Genomic DNA, 16,792 nt, shown 5'->3' with positions numbered 1-16,792 from the left:
TTTGACATACTAAAGTTTAATGTGTGACGTCATGATGTTAGCTTCACTATTTTTGATGATTTTTGTTTTCCAATGTTTAGTTTTATTTTCATTTAAATTGGTTACGTTTACGAAAAGATTTCTTTGTTTCCTTTTAAAATAAAACAAAAGGTGGGTAAAGAGAGACGCTACTGACATCATGTATAAATTATTTTAGTGTGTATAAATATATGGGTAAATTTACAGTGAACTCACTTCCACATTCTTGATTAAGAGAATTTTATTTTACAATGGCTCATTACGAATCATCATCATCATCTACCGATTCTAACGATAGCTTGTTTATCGAATGTCAGAGAGCAGTAGAAGCTATCGTTAGTTTATCGCGAAACAATATCGAAAATATCGATACCGACGATGTTATCCCCGATGTTGGACTACTAGAAGATTTCGTATTTAATGACCAGGATCTTGATTTAGATGTTAGCCAGAGTGTTTCTGAAGCCGATAGCCTCTCACTTTCGGATATTTGTAATAACGCTATTGAGATAGTGCAGGAGCTATCGGCTAATTTGCGTATTGATGACATAGAAGTAAGTGTTTGTTATATTTTATTTTTTACGTAATATTTATTTTACCGTGTATAATTTACAAAGTGTTTCCGCGTTTTCGGTTTATATACGTTTTCCTTTCTAATTTATCTAATTATTTTTATTTCTGTATAGTACGGTGTTGGTGCTCACACCAAATGTTTGAGTTTGAGAGGAAATGTCGAGATTAATGATTCAACGGAGTCTTCGATTATTGAGGTAACTATCGTTTTATTTTCTTTACTACTGTTGTTGTTGTTGTTGTTGTCGTACAACGTCTTTTATTTCTTTTTCTTTACCGTTTTTCTCTTTTTGTTTTCAGCCTGTACCCATACAGTACGGAAGGGGCGTTAATAGAAAGAGGCTCAGAATCGAAGACGGGGAAGAAGAAGAAGAAGAAGAATTTGCCGACATTGATACTGTTGAAGACGAGGACCTTAACCTTGATGAGGTAGAGTTGAATCACTTCTGTAGAATCGTTCAAGTAGCTGATAGGTATAATCAACGTTTTAACGCGACTATTAGCGATTTTTTAGTAAATTTTTTTAATATTGATCATATAAGTTTAGAGGTGTTTCTGCCCACACTGTACCGAATTTTTGAGCATGTCGTCGATAATCTCTGCGTTAACGTGCATGTCGACGACATGCTTCGAATAGTCATACAGGCTGAGGGGTTAGATTCACCTATCTCTATCCCTTTTGGACGGAGGGGCCATCTTACGGCTGACGTTATTTTTGCAGCCATTATGAAGGTCCTTCAGTCCAAAACGGATATTTTTATTAATAACAAATTTAAATTTAACGTTCTTCACATGAGAATGCCTAGGGGTGGGGGCTATAGAAGAAACGGTATCGACATATTGTTAAATGCTAAATGTATAATTAAGATTAAGAATGATGATAACGAAACTATCTGCTGCGCACGCGCTATTGTTACGGGTATTTCTATGTTCGAAGACAAAATTAACAACGTAACTAGATGGAATAACATTAGGCAAGGTTGGGGTCAGCAAAAAATAGCCGCCCTTCATTTACTTAGAGATTCGGGGGTTAGGGAGCAGACATGCGGCATCGAGGAAATAAAAAAGATGCAATCAAAATTACCAAATTACCAAATTATTGTCATTTCAAAAGACAATTTAAATTCTGTCATTTTTAGCGGCGATTATAGAAAGAAGCAGATATATCTTTATCATCATTCTAATCATTACGATCTAATAACAACAATGACAGGTTTTCTAAAAATTGACTATTTTTGCGATAGATGCCATAAGGGGTATATTCACAAGTACCAACACAATTGTCAATTTACGTGCGTGCTGTGCAAGCACAACGACTGCTCCTCTTCTAATTCTTTTGAAAATAGAGAGAGTAGAATTGAATGTAAAGAATGTAATAGATTTTTTAAGGATAAGCAATGTTTCACCAATCATAAAAAATCTCCTGATTCTAAAGTTTCAGTATGTGGCAAAATTAAAAATTGTTCAACTTGTAATAGGATCGTTCAAAAAGATCACAATTGTCAAAACCGCTTTTGTAGAATTTGTCGGACTTTCGTTTCATACGATCATCAATGCTACATGGAACCGGTTGTAGCCCCTAAGCATACTGAAAAAAAGTTTAAGAATCAGGAGGCCCGTAACAGAGCTGTCACCAAATATTTCTTTTTTGATTTCGAATGCACGCAAGATACAGGCGAACACAAACCAAATTTATGCGTTCTTCAAAAAACTTGTCTTAATTGTATCGACGGCGCTAATGATTCCGTCGATTGTGACGTGTGTGGAGATAAAACAGTGGTTTTTCACGGGGGGTCTGCATGCGAAGATTTCTGCAATTACGTATTCAAAGATTACAAATTTAACGAAAATATTACGTGTATCGCTCACAACTTCCAGGGTTATGATAGCTACTTCGTGCTCAACTACCTGTACGAAAACTCCATTGTACCGGATGTAATTGCTCGCGGTGGTAAACTTATTTCGATTAGGGTTAAAGAAACGAGCATTCGATTCATCGATTCCCTTTCATTTCTGCCCATGCCTCTATCCAAATTGCCCAAAACTTTTGACATCTCCGAACTTAAAAAGGGTTACTTTCCTCATTATTTTAATTCTTTAGAAAACCAAAATTACGTAGGTCCTTACCCCGATTCTTCAAATTATTCCCCCGATAAAATGACTACTTCAGGTCGAGAATCTTTCTTTAAATGGTACAACCAGAAAATTGATAGTAATCAAGTATTTGATCTTAAAAAAGAACTCGTCGAGTATTGTATCAGCGATGTAGATATTCTCAGAAAGTGTTGTCTTACTTTTAGACATCTTTTTTTGAAAGTAACTATATCGCCGAAAAACCCTCTACTCGGCGGTGTTGACCCCTTTTCAAATAATTTAATGACAATTGCCTCAGCGTGTAACCACGTATTTTCTAGAAATTTTTTAAAACCATCCACCATCGCTCTATTTCCATCATCAGGGTATCTAACAACCGTTAACCATTCTCACTCTAGCATGGAATGGCTGTGCTACGAGTCGCATAAAAGGGGGGTCTTTATCCATCATGCCAGAAATGGAGGGGAAAAAATGTTTGGGCCTTACTCCGTCGACGGCGCATGTTTAGAAAACAAAATAATTTTCGAATTTATGGGTTGTTTTTTCCACGGGTGCCAAGATTGTTATAGACCCGATTCCATTAATCCCTTCAATAACGAGACCATGTTGGAATGCTTTGTCAAGACAAGCAAGAAAACACGGTTTCTGAAGGAACAATTTCCAGATTTCGAGTACGTCGAAATTTGGGGGCACGAATGGAAACGGATCAAACAATCGTTGGCCCCAAACATTAAATCTATCGTCTCCAAAGTTCCTTTAATTAGGCAAACTTTGAATCCAAGAGACGCGTTTTTCGGTGGGAGGACTAATGCCAGTTGTTTGTTCTATAAGGTAAAACCGGGTGAAGAAATTAATTACATAGATTATACTTCATTGTACCCTTATGTAAATAAATACGGTACCTACCCCGTAGGGCATCCTGAAATCAATGATCGCAACGACATGTCCACGGATATCAACGATTATTTCGGCTTGATAAAGTGTACAATCGAAGCGCCTAAAAAATTATTCCATCCGGTCTTACCTTATAGATCAAACGGTAAATTAATGTTTGCTCTCTGTAGAACATGCGCCGATTCCCAACAACAAACCGCTTGCAATCATTCCGGTACAGATAGAGAATTTACGGGTTCTTGGGCAACGATCGAAGTCGCTAAAGCCGTGGAAGTTGGGTACGAGATACGTAAAGTTCACGTAGTATGGCACTGTAAAAATAAAAGCGCGTACTCTGCAGATTCTCCCTCGTCCGGCCTATTTGCCTCTTACATTAACACCTTTTTAAAATTGAAACAAGAAGCTTCGGGTTGGCCTGAATGGTGTAAAACGCCCGAAGATAAACAAAAATACATTTCGGACTATCGAACCGTAGAAGGTATCGACTTGAATCATGACGACATTGCGTACAATCCTGGGCTTCGATCTCTGGCCAAATTAATGCTAAATAGTTTTTGGGGTAAATTTGGCCAGCGTGAAAATCTCACGAGAATTAAATATACGCAAAATCCTAGCGAGGTTTACGATATTTTATCGAACCCTGGGATAACCGTTCATGACATAAATTTTGTTAATGATAATTTGGCGGAGGTAAAATACGAGGACGAGGAACAATTTGTTGCAGTTAACCGAAAGGTTAACGTTGTCATTGCCGCATTTACCACAGCGTTAGCGCGTTTAAAATTGTACGAGCTGTTGGAACAATTGCAGGAGCGCGTCCTGTATTACGATACCGACAGCGTAATCTTCGTATCAAAACCCGGGGATTGGGACCCTCCCCTGGGCGACTATTTGGGTCAGTTAACGACCGAGGTCGATCCTAAAGATGGTAAATTCATCGAGTCCTTCGTTTCTGGGGGGCCTAAGAACTACGCCTATAAATTGGATACGGGGAAGACCGTTTGTAAAGTTAAGGGTTTTACCCTTAACTTTACAAACGCTCAGAAAATTAATTTTGACACCGTCTCCAATATGGTAAGGGGTGTTGGCCCCGATACAATTAAGACGGCTGAGAAGAATCGCATAACGCGCAAGCCAAAAACACGAAAGATAGTCAACGAAACATCGACTAAAGACTATCGAATCGTGTACGACAAAAGAATTGTTATCGAAAATTATCGTACAGTTCCTTACGGGTATGTTTGGTGAATCACGGCCATAAATTTCTTTTTAAAAATGTAAACATACTTTGTTATAGATAATTATTTGTTACTCTTTATACATTCTTTACCGTACTCTCTCTCTCTTTTTATAGTTTGAACAAAATATATTTGTAGTTTTAATGTAAATATTTTTATACCTGTTTTAATATAAATAATTTTTATACCCGTTTTTTTTTTTTTTTTGCGGGGGTTAAGTAAATATATTTTTAAATATTTTTCCGCTTGATTTTCTTATGTCGATACCGTTTCTCTTTTTGCGTTTAAGTTATCATTATTTTTATTTATATTTTTTTTTTTTAAGTAAGATGATCACTTAAACGTACGTTGAACTTATCTATTAGTACTCATTTTTTAAGTAATTAGTTTATTCTTTGTTTTATATATATATATTTTTTTATATTTAAATTCAAATAATTTTGTAAAATTTTATGTAATCGGTTTGTGCAATAACTTTCTAAATATCTATTTTATATTAATTGTACAATAATAATTTCTTTGATTAATTTACTGTACATAATGTAAACAAACAAATACGCATTAGTGTTAATATGAATAAAGATTTAGATTTACGTTTTAAACATTGATTCAGTTTTATTGTTTAATTCGTGTCAAATAAGATGTTATAAAACGCAATTATTTAACTAAATTACTGTCATAATTGTAATGGCGAGTCCTTTGATAACACCTTTCACCGCAGTTATTAGCGGTCCGACATCTTCGGGTAAATCCGTCTTTGTAAGGAAATTGATTGAAAATAATTATTTCAATAAACCCTTTGACGATATTACATGGTGCTATGGTGAATATCAGAATTTATTTTCGGAATTAAGTACAGCTGTATCAAATATAAGTTTTATGGAAGGTATACCTATCGAAACATTAGATGCGTTTGATTCGAGTAAAAATCATTTAGTAATTATAGATGATTTGATGACAGAATGCAGTAGCGATAAAAGAGTCGTTAATTTGTTTACCAAAGGCTCTCATCATAGAAACATTTCAGTGATATTTATAATGCAAAATTTCTTCTACGGTTCCAAAGAAATCCGTACCATTACTTTGAATGCTCATTATATCGTACTTTTTAAAAATCCACGGGATAAAACGCAAATATTGAATTTATCGAAACAAATGTATCCTGGCAAAGGGCGGTTCTTACAAGAGGCATTTAATGACGCTACGCGTGAATCGTACGGATACTTATTCATTGATCTCAAACCATATACGTCGGAAGAAATGAGAATACGAACAAATATCTTTTCAGTAGATAAACATTACGCTTACGTACCAAAAGTATAACACATGTGATTTGAAATTATTCTATTCATTCCAATACAAACTCGCAACATGTCAAAACGTATCAAAAAGAACGCAGAAACTTTAAAGTTTTTAGCTAAATGTACGCCTAAACAAAGAAAGGCCCTGCTTGAGAATGCCGACAGTCAATTAGTAACAGCAATCTGTGAGTGTGCAAAGAACATCTTAAAAGGTAGTGTACCGGTGTCTAGTGCTCATAAGAAGAAGTTGGCGAAGCATAGGAAACACTTGCGTGATATTTCCAATAAAGCTATACCTACGCTTCGACGTAAGCGTATACTACTTCAAAAGGGAGGATTTCTTGGTCTTATTTTGAAACCTATATTACAGACTCTGGGTGGATTACTTTTGGAATAAAATGGAGCACACAAAAAAATTGATTGTAGTTCCTCAAGAATTGGCAAATACATTGCTACATAGCAAGCACTATGAACAAAAGCACAAAACAATAACTAATGGATTAGATGACTCTATGCAGACTATTCTTAATAGACAGGATATTAGCGATCACGATAAAATCACAATGTACAATCAAGTACTTCAGCGTTTTTTAAATAAAGAGAAGCCCGTTAACAACCCTTCACCTATGAACATAAATATGCATGGACCTCTTAATGACGAAGACAAGAATGATGAATCGACAGAAGCAGTCAAGGATGATTCGATGACAAAAGAAGTATTGCAAAGCATGCCTATATCGTTAAAATCAAAAACTAAGACATTTTTAGATCGAATAGACCGATACAGAAATATGGGTATTTTAGATTGGACAAAATACGGTGAAATGATCATCGAAGGAGAATTGCTAAAGGGGAGTAATTTATTTGATTTAACCAAAGATATGATACAAGAAAGGCGAGGATTTGAACCAGTGGGGTGGAAAGAATTTATATCGTTGTTGGCTAAGTTGAACACGCCAGAAAGTTTGATTGGAAATGCTACACGACGCAACATGTTGCAACGTCTAAAATCTGGTGAAATAAGCCCTCTTTCAAAAACCGCATCTACAAAATCTAAACGACTTGAAAGATTTGATGACGACGATGACGATGAAGATAAAAAATATACTATTACTAAAAAGAAACGTACTAAAACTAAACCGAAATGGCTTGGATTCTAATCAATGTTATAAAATGTTTTTTTCAGTTATTAAATGTATTCATTATTCAAATTTATTTCGTTGTTTGTTGTTTTCTTTCTTTCATTATTTACTAACCAACGCGCAATAAAGATACATACACATATTTTTTCAACATTTAAATTTTAATACCAATATGAAAAAGACAATACTTAATTAAAATATGTTAGTTAACATTTTGACAAATTGTATTTTTATATACTCCTTATCATACACCGGTAGGTTAACATCGTATCTACGTTCTACAAAATCATTAACATGTGCATCGTTAGTATTCTTATCTTTAGTGAACATATTAACTATATTTGAGGTGTCAATACCTCTACATTTATGAACAATATAAAAAATACAATATTGACCACAGACGGTCGACAATGGAGCCTGTAAACCCGTATCATTAAAAGTCCACGTGTTTACCGTACGATTTAGAAAATTTACAAAATGATTACTGTAATATTGAGGCGAATGTCCGAATGAATCAAAAAATTCACCTTCGTTAATATTGTTTAGAAAAAAAGCGACCCAATGCGAACCGTTTTGACTACTATCATCAACATTTGCTATGTAAGCACTAGGGTAACTTTTTATTCTTTTAGGTAACAAATCTGAAGGATATACACCTCGAAAGTATCTTTGAGTTAATGGATCAGATTTAACTAATTTTAAAAGTTGCACAGTATCCATGATTTTTTTAAAAGTCTAAAATTACGTTACGAGACTTATCGATTTCTATTAATGAATCAAATTCTGAATAAACTATTACGTTAATTGTTTCAACCAAAGCGGTAGCAAATTGAATTTCAAGACGTATATTGCCGTGTTTAATTAAATTGAAATGTCCACTGCTTGATAAATCGGGTGTAAGGTCGAATGCAAACAACGTGTATCCTCTGGCGTAGTCTTCTCTGGATATTTGATTTCCCGTGTCGTCGAATAATGTATTTAATCCGGAGAATAAACTTTGATAGGCTAAAATATAACTTCCTTCACCGTTTGCTTCAAAATTAGGCTTTAATGGTTTCCAAGGTATTTGCTCACCGTCCAAATATAAGGATATAAAATTGGTGTTAAAGTGTTGAAAATTAAATGGATTTTTGCTATAATCACCGTTGAAAGCGTCGGTTCCTACTAAGCCTACCACTAAGCGTTTCGGTAGATTCCCGTTGTACAGCGACTCTCGGGTAAAGGAAAGGTTCCCCCGCGGTATCGACAGCGTTTTAACCTCGACTCGACGAAGAGGGTATTTAGCTGACCCGCGCTCCAGCGCTTTTGCATGAGCCAGCGCTATAGATGGATTTAGTTTCACTTTTCGTACGTAAATAGATGCATCTTCTAACTGTAACTTATAACCAGCTTGCGCATCGGATGACATCAAACAGAATGCGTTTTTACTTCGATGCAATTTTAATTTAATGTCAACTCCATTAAGCATCATACGATCTTGAAAGAATATATCGCAATGAATAGGTCCTATCAAATCAACCAATCGACTTCCTCGTATGTACTGAGATCGTTTGTTAAGTCCTTGATTCGCAGCAGCATCGTCTAAAGTTGGATTTGCTACATCCATTCTACCCGCTGTATCTTTATAAAACAATCCACCTGTAAGGTCAGTTTCCTTCGCGTCAGCACCGTACGTTAACAAGGTTTCAATCATCGCTCTGTACGAATAAGTGTTATTCGATGGAGTAATTAATCTCTCATTCAAAGAAACGTCAACTTCGTTGAATAAGGACTGTAGTAGTAAATTAGTTGGTCCGACAGGATCGTCAACATGCAAATCTGTTCCATCGCCTCTTGTAATTTTAACTTTAACTCGTAACATAGTCTGTGATAAATCTACGTATTCTTCGGTGGAACCTTGAATGTTAAATTGAACCGGTCCTGTATCGGTAATACTATTGAAAGGATGATACTGAACCCATTGTCCCTTCGTTATACTTGTTTGAGTCGGTGGAACAGAAAACAAATCCAATTCTGACTTTAAACATTCGCAAGATTGTTTGTGTACGTACGCCATAGTAATTATTAATCAAATATATCGGAGGATCTTCTCGCTCTCTTAGTTCTTCTTCGACTGACTTCATTGCTTTTTCGCTTTCTCTTTTTATTCACTTTTCCGTTACCATTCTGAGAAACAATTCGTTTACCGGCTTGCGTAATTCTACGTTTTGCAGCTTGTTTGATATTTTGTCCACTTATAGCATCCTCCATTATTTCGGCTCCGGTTCGTAACGCTTGTTTTCCTAGAGTTTTGGCACCCTTTTTAAAAAGCGGTACAGCTTTTTTAAACAAACCAGACAACATTCCACCTAATCCGTACCCTCTCTGATTAGATGATCCATGAAATACAGGTAGGCTTAAACCGCCAGCTTGACCTACGTAGTAATCCTCATACGCGTTAGGCATGATTAAATGAGATGCGATGATCTACTCTGTCGAAAATGAAGCTTCACTAAAACCTTCCCACGTTGAAATGATACTTTCTCACCAGTGTCACTCCTTATATCTATCGAAATGGTATCAATTTCTTTTTTTATTAAACGCTTGTAGTGAGGCATCATGTATTCGTGAGAAGTAACGTTTCTCATTTGACTCTCCTTGGTTTGTACAATTCTCAATAAAGGAACGCTTACATCTCCAACTCGTTGATGTTCGATCACGTCTGTATAAACGTATAAACCAGGTACACGATGATGAAGATTAATCGGATGATTTCCTGTAACATTTGAATTTAATAGAATCGAAGATATGTCGAATCCCAATAACGTTTGCATACCTCCTAACGACGTTATAGATGTCAGAATATCGGTTGAAATATTAACTTTTTCCGATACAGAATTGAATTTAAACCTTATGTTATCATCCAACTTCTTTTTTCTTAAAGCAGAGTTTATCGTATCAATCAGTTTCGAACCTGAACTATAATATCCGCTTGTAATTTCGATTGTGTATTCCATCGTTGCTGTTTCTATTTGAGAAACGTTTAATCGTATCCAAATTTTATTGTTTGTATCGTCTACATTGTACCACGTATGTGGGTATTGTATTTCAGTTAAACCAACTTCCCACTCGCCTTTTAATCGTATCGACTCGGCTAATTTTGTAGTGTAACTTGTAAGTGTATTTTCAGGAAAATAATTCAATGAACTATTGCTCGGAAGTGAGACGTGAAACTGAGATGACATGATGCTCGTGTTTATCTGACTAGATTCTGAACCCAACTGTTGAATTTAGCAGGGTACCCTAACCACTTAACGAAATATTCTGTCTTTCCATCACGCTTTCGCCTTTTAATTACTTTTTCGACGCGATATACATCTTTATCAGATTTTGAAACTTTTTGTAATTCTTTTTCGTAGAAATTTCCTTCGATTATATCATTGTTCCAGTCCTTTACTTGATACGTTGGCATTGATGTTCCTTTACGTTTAAATACAGTGAATATCTCTTCTGTCCAGTTTGCTAAATAACCTTTTTCAAAAATCATCTTATATCTACTGATACGCACTTGATCACCGACTTTAAACTTAAAACGTTTTTCCGGATGCTTTCTTTCACCATACAATTTCTGCCACACTTCGTGCTCGTTGTCGCTTGTAACGAGAATCGGTGCAGTTCCTATAGATCTATGTTTTGAATTATTGTAACTGGAAACTAATTTAGGAAGTGCGTCGATATATTTTTTATTACCGTTTGCTGTAAACAATTTCCACATTCTCGTTTTTAAAGTTCTATTGAATCGCTCAACTATGCTTGCCTTCGTTTCGTTGTTTGTCGTAAAGAAATGTATATCTTTAGATTTCAGATACGTTTGTACTTTTTTATTTATAAATTCTGTACCTTTATCTGTATGAATTTTAATCGGTTTTCTTTTACCTGATAACAGTTTTTTCATAGCTTTTAATATGGTATCTGAAGACTTGTTCTTTATCGGTATAACCCACGCATATTTAGATAAGACATCTATGCATGTTATAAGAAATGTATTTTGCTTATTGTAACGTTTTAATGAAGTCAAGTCAACCAAATCCATTTCCCATTGTTCATCAATTGTCGTTACAAGTACTCGGTTTCGTTGGAAATTACGTTGAATAGATCTGTGTAAAGTATATGTATCTTGATTGCTCAGCCATTCCTGAACTTGTTTCTTGGTAATATTTAAATCGTCTTTTACATTTTGATAAAGTCGATCCACACCACCAAAACTACCGGGGTGTTTAGGGTCGTAATACACATTTCTCAATTTCTCATCCATACTCATTACCCTCAATCATCCAAATGAAAAATTATAAAAATAATTCAAATACTTAAATAACACGCAAAGATCAAATTTCATTTTCGTTGTTGTTGTTAAAAAAACAAAATTTATTTCAATACACATTCTATTGCAAAACACGCAATACACTTTAAAAAACATAAAATTCAAAATACATAATAACAATTAAATAGAGAAAAAAAAAATAGTTTTATATATACACTAACATATTATTTAGACAGAAAGAACAAAATACATTAACTCAAAAAACATTTAAATTTATTTTAAAATAACTTTTAAATAGAAATGAAGAAATAACAAATTAATTCAAATGATAAATTTAAATTTTTTAAATTACTTTTACAAATACACTAGCATGTTATTTAGTACTGAAAAAACCACACCAAAAAAATAACACGCAGGTTAAAATGTTTAAATGCACATTCAAAGTGGGTACTCCCATTTCCAAAATTGTTCAATTCAAGATCATCAAACCGTTCCGTTTTCCAAAAGATTACAATGTAATTACGGGAACTGTTCTAACCAATCGTAATTGTCATTCTTGTAGCTTTTTTTGGTCATTTGTGTTTCTGGCATTCCATTGTCATTCATGTCTACACCGGTTCCACAATCGTCAAATCCATCCAATTCTAAAAACATTTCATCGACCATGTCCTTTTGCTCCATTAGATCTCTCCACTGCATCAATGTTAAATTAATACCTTTCTTCCCAGGTTTAAATTTACCATCTGGTTCTGATTGATAGTATTCTCGGATACATACGTACATATCATCTCCCCAACGTTGAGCAACGACGTGCCTCGTTTCATTAAGTTTAATACGTTTAGTAGCTGTAACTGTAATTCGACTATCATTCTTAAAAAAGTGATTCTTTACCACTGGTCGACAATCTTGTTGAAAAGAAGCGCTTGTATTTGGTTCATCTTCTACTCTCTGTCTCTTGCTAGACCTCATAACTCGCTGCATAGTAGCCTTAGCCTTATCAGCTAATTTAGAATCGATGTAATCAGCTGCTGGTTTGTAGAAGTTCATACTGATGAAAACTGTACTAAATTCTCTTAATCAAGAATGTAGAAGTGAGTTTAGTGCGTTGTAAAACTGGTACTGATGAGTTCACTATAAACTTACCCATATATTTATACACACTAAAATAATTTATGCATGATGTCAGTAGCGTCCCTCTTTACCCCTCTTTTTGTTTTATTTGAAAAGGAAACAAAGAAATCTTTTCGTAAACGTAACCAATTTAAATGAAAATAAAACTAAACATTGGAAAACAAAAATCATCAAAAAAATAGTGAAAGTAACATCATGACGTCACACATTAAACTTTAGTATGTCAAACACCCTGTGTTTCTTCCCTTTGTTAACAAATCCGGAAGATGGTTAATTACCTGTCGGTATAGTTCAATCAAGACATACTTATTATTTAACTTCATTCATTCTTATCTTTTTGTTTTAGTCATTGTTATAATATCCGGATCAAATAACTTATGTCTTTGGATTATGTCGGCATTTTTCTAGTGAAATGATATACTCTATTGTCTTATACTATCCCCATTGTTAACCATTGTTATAATCACGACTGACTATACCGTGCTCATGATATTGTATGTGAACCTGCATGTCGGCATACATCAATCAAAACCCTCAATTAACTAGTTTTAATTAACCAGGTGCATCTTTACTGACTCTATGACTAATTCAAATCTTACAAAAACTATATTGTCTCACTTCCATCTATATAACAATTCTAGTGAAATGATATACTCTATTGTCTTATACTATCCCCATTGTTAACCATTGTTATAATCACGACTGACTATACCGTGCTCATGATATTGTATGTGAACCTGCTGGACCATCGGAAACGACCTTCATTAGAAACACCTGGCGGATATTACGTAATCAGGAAATTCACTGTCTGTCTGAAGTGCCTCTTCTTCTACTACGCGCAACAGAGATCAAATTGATACGCCCTCATCTTTCAGTATTTTTATTCACGAGGCGGGATCTCCGAAGAGATACTTTTATATATATAAACACAGCAGGCAAAGAACATTAATTCTAAACCGCCCGGTGATAAACTGAAATTCAATTAATTAATTTGAAACGATAAAGATGAGGAAATCTGTGAGAATGAGAAAAAGTCGCCCCAACCGAGACTCGAACTCGGACCGTCTACTTGATATGCAGTTGCCCTAACCATTAGACCACTGGGGCTTTCATGGTATTGTTCGAACTCGATTGGATAGCGACTCTTTAACATTCTCGGCGTGGTACGGCGGAACAGCACTATTCCTCAGTTGTACGCACGCGCACCAGAGATCAAATTGATACGCCCTCTTCTTACAGTATTTTTATTCACGAGGCGGGATCTCCGAAGAGATACTTTTATATATATAAACAAATCAGGCAAAGAACATTAATTCTAAACCACCCGGTGATATACTGAAATGTAATTAATTAATTTGAAACGATAAAGATGAGGAAATCTGTGAGAATGAGAAAAAGTCGCTCCAACCGAGACTCGAACTCGGACCGCCTGCTTGATATGCAGATGTCCTAACCATTAGACCACTGGGGCTTTCATGGTATTGTTCGAACTCGATTGGATAGCGACTCTTTAACATTCTCGGCGTGGTACGGCGGAACAGCACTAGTCCTCAGTTGTACGCACGCGCACCAGAGATCAAATTGATACGCCCTCATCTTACAGTATTTTTATTCACGAGGCGGGATCTCCTAAGAGATACTTTTATATATATAAACAAATCAGGCAAAGAACATTAATTCTAAACCGCCCGGTGAGATACTGAAATTTAATTAATTAATTTGAAACGATAAAGATGAGGAAATCTGTGAGAATGAGAAAAAGTCGACCCAACCGAGACTCGAACCCGGACCGCCTGCTTGATATGCAGATGTCCTAACCATTAGACCACTGGGGCTTTCATGGTATTGTTCAAACTCGATTGGATAGCGACTCTTTAACATTCTCGGCGTGGTACGGCGGAACAGCACTAGTCCTCAGTTGTACGCACGCGCACCAGAGATCAAATTGATACGCCCTCATCTTTCAGTATTTTTATTCACGAGGCGGGATCTCCGAAGAGATACTTTTATATATATAAACACAGCAGGCAAAGAACATTAATTCTAAACCGCCCGGTGATATACTGAAATTCAATTAATTAATTTGAAACGATAAAGATGAGGAAATCTGTGAGAATGAGAAAAAGTCGCCCCAACCGAGACTCGAACTCGGACCGTCTACTTGATATGCAGTTGCCCTAACCATTAGACCACTGGGGCTTTCATGGTATTGTTCAAACTCGATTGGATAGCGACTCTTTAACATTCTCGGCGTGGTACGGCGGAACAGCGCTTGTCCTCAGTTGTACGCACGCGCACCAGAGATCAAATTGATACGCCCTCATCTTACAGTATTTTTATTCACGAGGCGGGATCTCCGAAGAGATACTTTTATATATATAAACAAATCAGGCAAAGAACATTAATTCTAAACCGCCCGGTGAGATACTGAAATTTAATTAATTAATTTGAAACGATAAAGATGAGGAAATCTGTGAGAATGAGAAAAAGTCGTCCCAACCGAGACTCGAACACGGACCGTCTGCTTGATATGCAGTTGCCCTAACCATTAGACCACTGGGGCTTTCATGGTATTGTTCAAACTCGATTGGATAGCGACTCTTTAACATTCTCGGCGTGATACGGCGGAACAGCGGAACAGCACTAGTCCTCATTTTTACGCACGCGCAACAGAGATCAAATTGATACGCCCTCATCTTTCAGTATTTTTATTCACGAGGCGGGATCTCCGAAGAGATACTTTTATATATATAAACACAGCAGGCAAAGAACATTAATTCTAAACCGCCCGGTGATATACTGAAATTCAATTAATTAATTTGAAACGATAAAGATGAGGAAATCTGTGAGAATGAGAAAAAGTCGCCCCAACCGAGACTCGAACTCGGACCGTCTACTTGATATGCAGTTGCCCTAACCATTAGACCACTGGGGCTTTCATGGTATTGTTCGAACTCGATTGGATAGCGACTCTTTAACATTCTCGGCGTGGTACGGCGGAACAGCACTAGTCCTCAGTTGTACGCACGCGCACCAGAGATCAAATTGATACGCCCTCTTCTTACAGTATTTTTATTCACGAGGCGGGATCTCCGAAGAGATACTTTTATATATATAAACAAATCAGGCAGAGAACATTAATTCTAAACCGCCCGGAGAGATACTGAAATTTAATTAATTAATTTGAAACGATAAAGATGAGGAAATCTGTGAGAATGAGAAAAAGTCGTCCCAACCGAGACTCGAACACGGACCGTCTGCTTGATATGCAGTTGCCCTAACCATTAGACCACTGGGGCTTTCATGGTATTGTTCAAACTCGATTGGATAGCGACTCTTTAACATTCTCGGCGTGGTACGGCGGAACAGCGGAACAGCACTAGTCCTCATTTTTACGCACGCGCAACAGATATCAAATTGATACGCCCTCATCTTTCAGTATTTTTATTCACGAGGCGGGATCTCCGAAGAGATACTTTTATATATATAAACAAATCAGGCAAAGAACATTAATTCTAAACCATCCGGTAATATACTGAAATTTAATTAATTAATTTGAAACGATAATAATAATTTGAAACGATATATATATATATATATATATATATATATAAACAAATCAGGCAAAGAAAATTAATTCTAAACCGCCCGGTGAGATACTGAAATTTAATTAATTAATTTGAAACGATAAAGATGAGGAAATCTGTGAGAATGAGAAAAAGTCGTCCCAACCGAGACTCGAACACGGACCGTCTGCTTGATATGCAGTTGCCCTAACCATTAGACCACTGGGGCTTTCATGGTATTGTTCAAACTCGATTGGATAGCGACTCTTTAACATTCTCGGCGTGATACGGCGGAACAGCGGAACAGCACTAGTCCTCATTTTTACGCACGCGCAACAGAGATCAAATTGATACGCCCTCATCTTTCAGTATTTTTATTCACGAGGCGGGATCTCCGAAGAGATACTTTTATATATATAAACACAGCAGGCAAAGAACATTAATTCTAAACCGCCCGGTGATATACTGAAATTCAATTAATTAATTTGAAACGATAAAGATGAGGAAATCTGTGAGAATGAGAAAAAGTCGCCCC

The 16,792-nt window shown here is 36.0% G+C and overlaps 2 protein-coding genes across 2 annotated transcripts; one reads left to right on the top strand and one right to left on the bottom strand.

Annotated features, from left to right (window-relative positions):
- Window positions 1-262: 262 nt before the first annotated feature.
- Window positions 263-5,061, top strand: LOC144854137 (uncharacterized). Its single transcript, XM_078712027.1, has 3 exons — window positions 263-572; window positions 705-788; window positions 892-5,061. The coding sequence occupies exons 1-3, from the start codon at window positions 270-272 to the stop codon at window positions 4,825-4,827; spliced, it is 4,323 nt and encodes a 1,440-aa protein (XP_078568153.1). The 5' UTR covers window positions 263-269; the 3' UTR covers window positions 4,828-5,061.
- A 2,926-nt stretch (window positions 5,062-7,987) lies between these two features.
- LOC144853493 (uncharacterized protein F54H12.2-like) lies at window positions 7,988-9,316 on the bottom strand. Its single transcript, XM_078711189.1, has one exon. It carries the CDS (start codon window positions 9,314-9,316, stop codon window positions 7,988-7,990), a length of 1,329 nt encoding a protein of 442 aa, XP_078567315.1.
- Between the last annotated feature and the right edge of the window lie 7,476 nt (window positions 9,317-16,792).

The sequence above is a fragment of the Antedon bifida genome, chromosome 10 (assembly GCF_963402885.1).
Source record: "Antedon bifida chromosome 10, ecAntBifi1.1, whole genome shotgun sequence".
Lineage (NCBI taxonomy): Eukaryota > Metazoa > Echinodermata > Crinoidea > Comatulida > Antedonidae > Antedon > Antedon bifida.
This window is presented reverse-complemented; position numbering and strand designations above follow the sequence as displayed.

What these genes read in the sequence shown, in the direction of transcription:
- LOC144854137 (XM_078712027.1), top strand. Translation starts at nt 270, where the DNA reads ATGGCTCATTACGAATCATCATCATCATCTACCGATTCTAACGATAGC. An exon ending in TGCGTATTGATGACATAGAA is followed by an intron (nt 573 to 704) that starts GTAAGTGTTTGT and finishes ATTTCTGTATAG; the next exon opens with TACGGTGTTGGTGCTCACAC. An exon ending in CGGAGTCTTCGATTATTGAG is followed by an intron (nt 789 to 891) that starts GTAACTATCGTT and finishes TTTTGTTTTCAG; the next exon opens with CCTGTACCCATACAGTACGG.
- LOC144853493 (XM_078711189.1), bottom strand. Translation starts at nt 9,316, where the DNA reads ATGGCGTACGTACACAAACAATCTTGCGAATGTTTAAAGTCAGAATTG.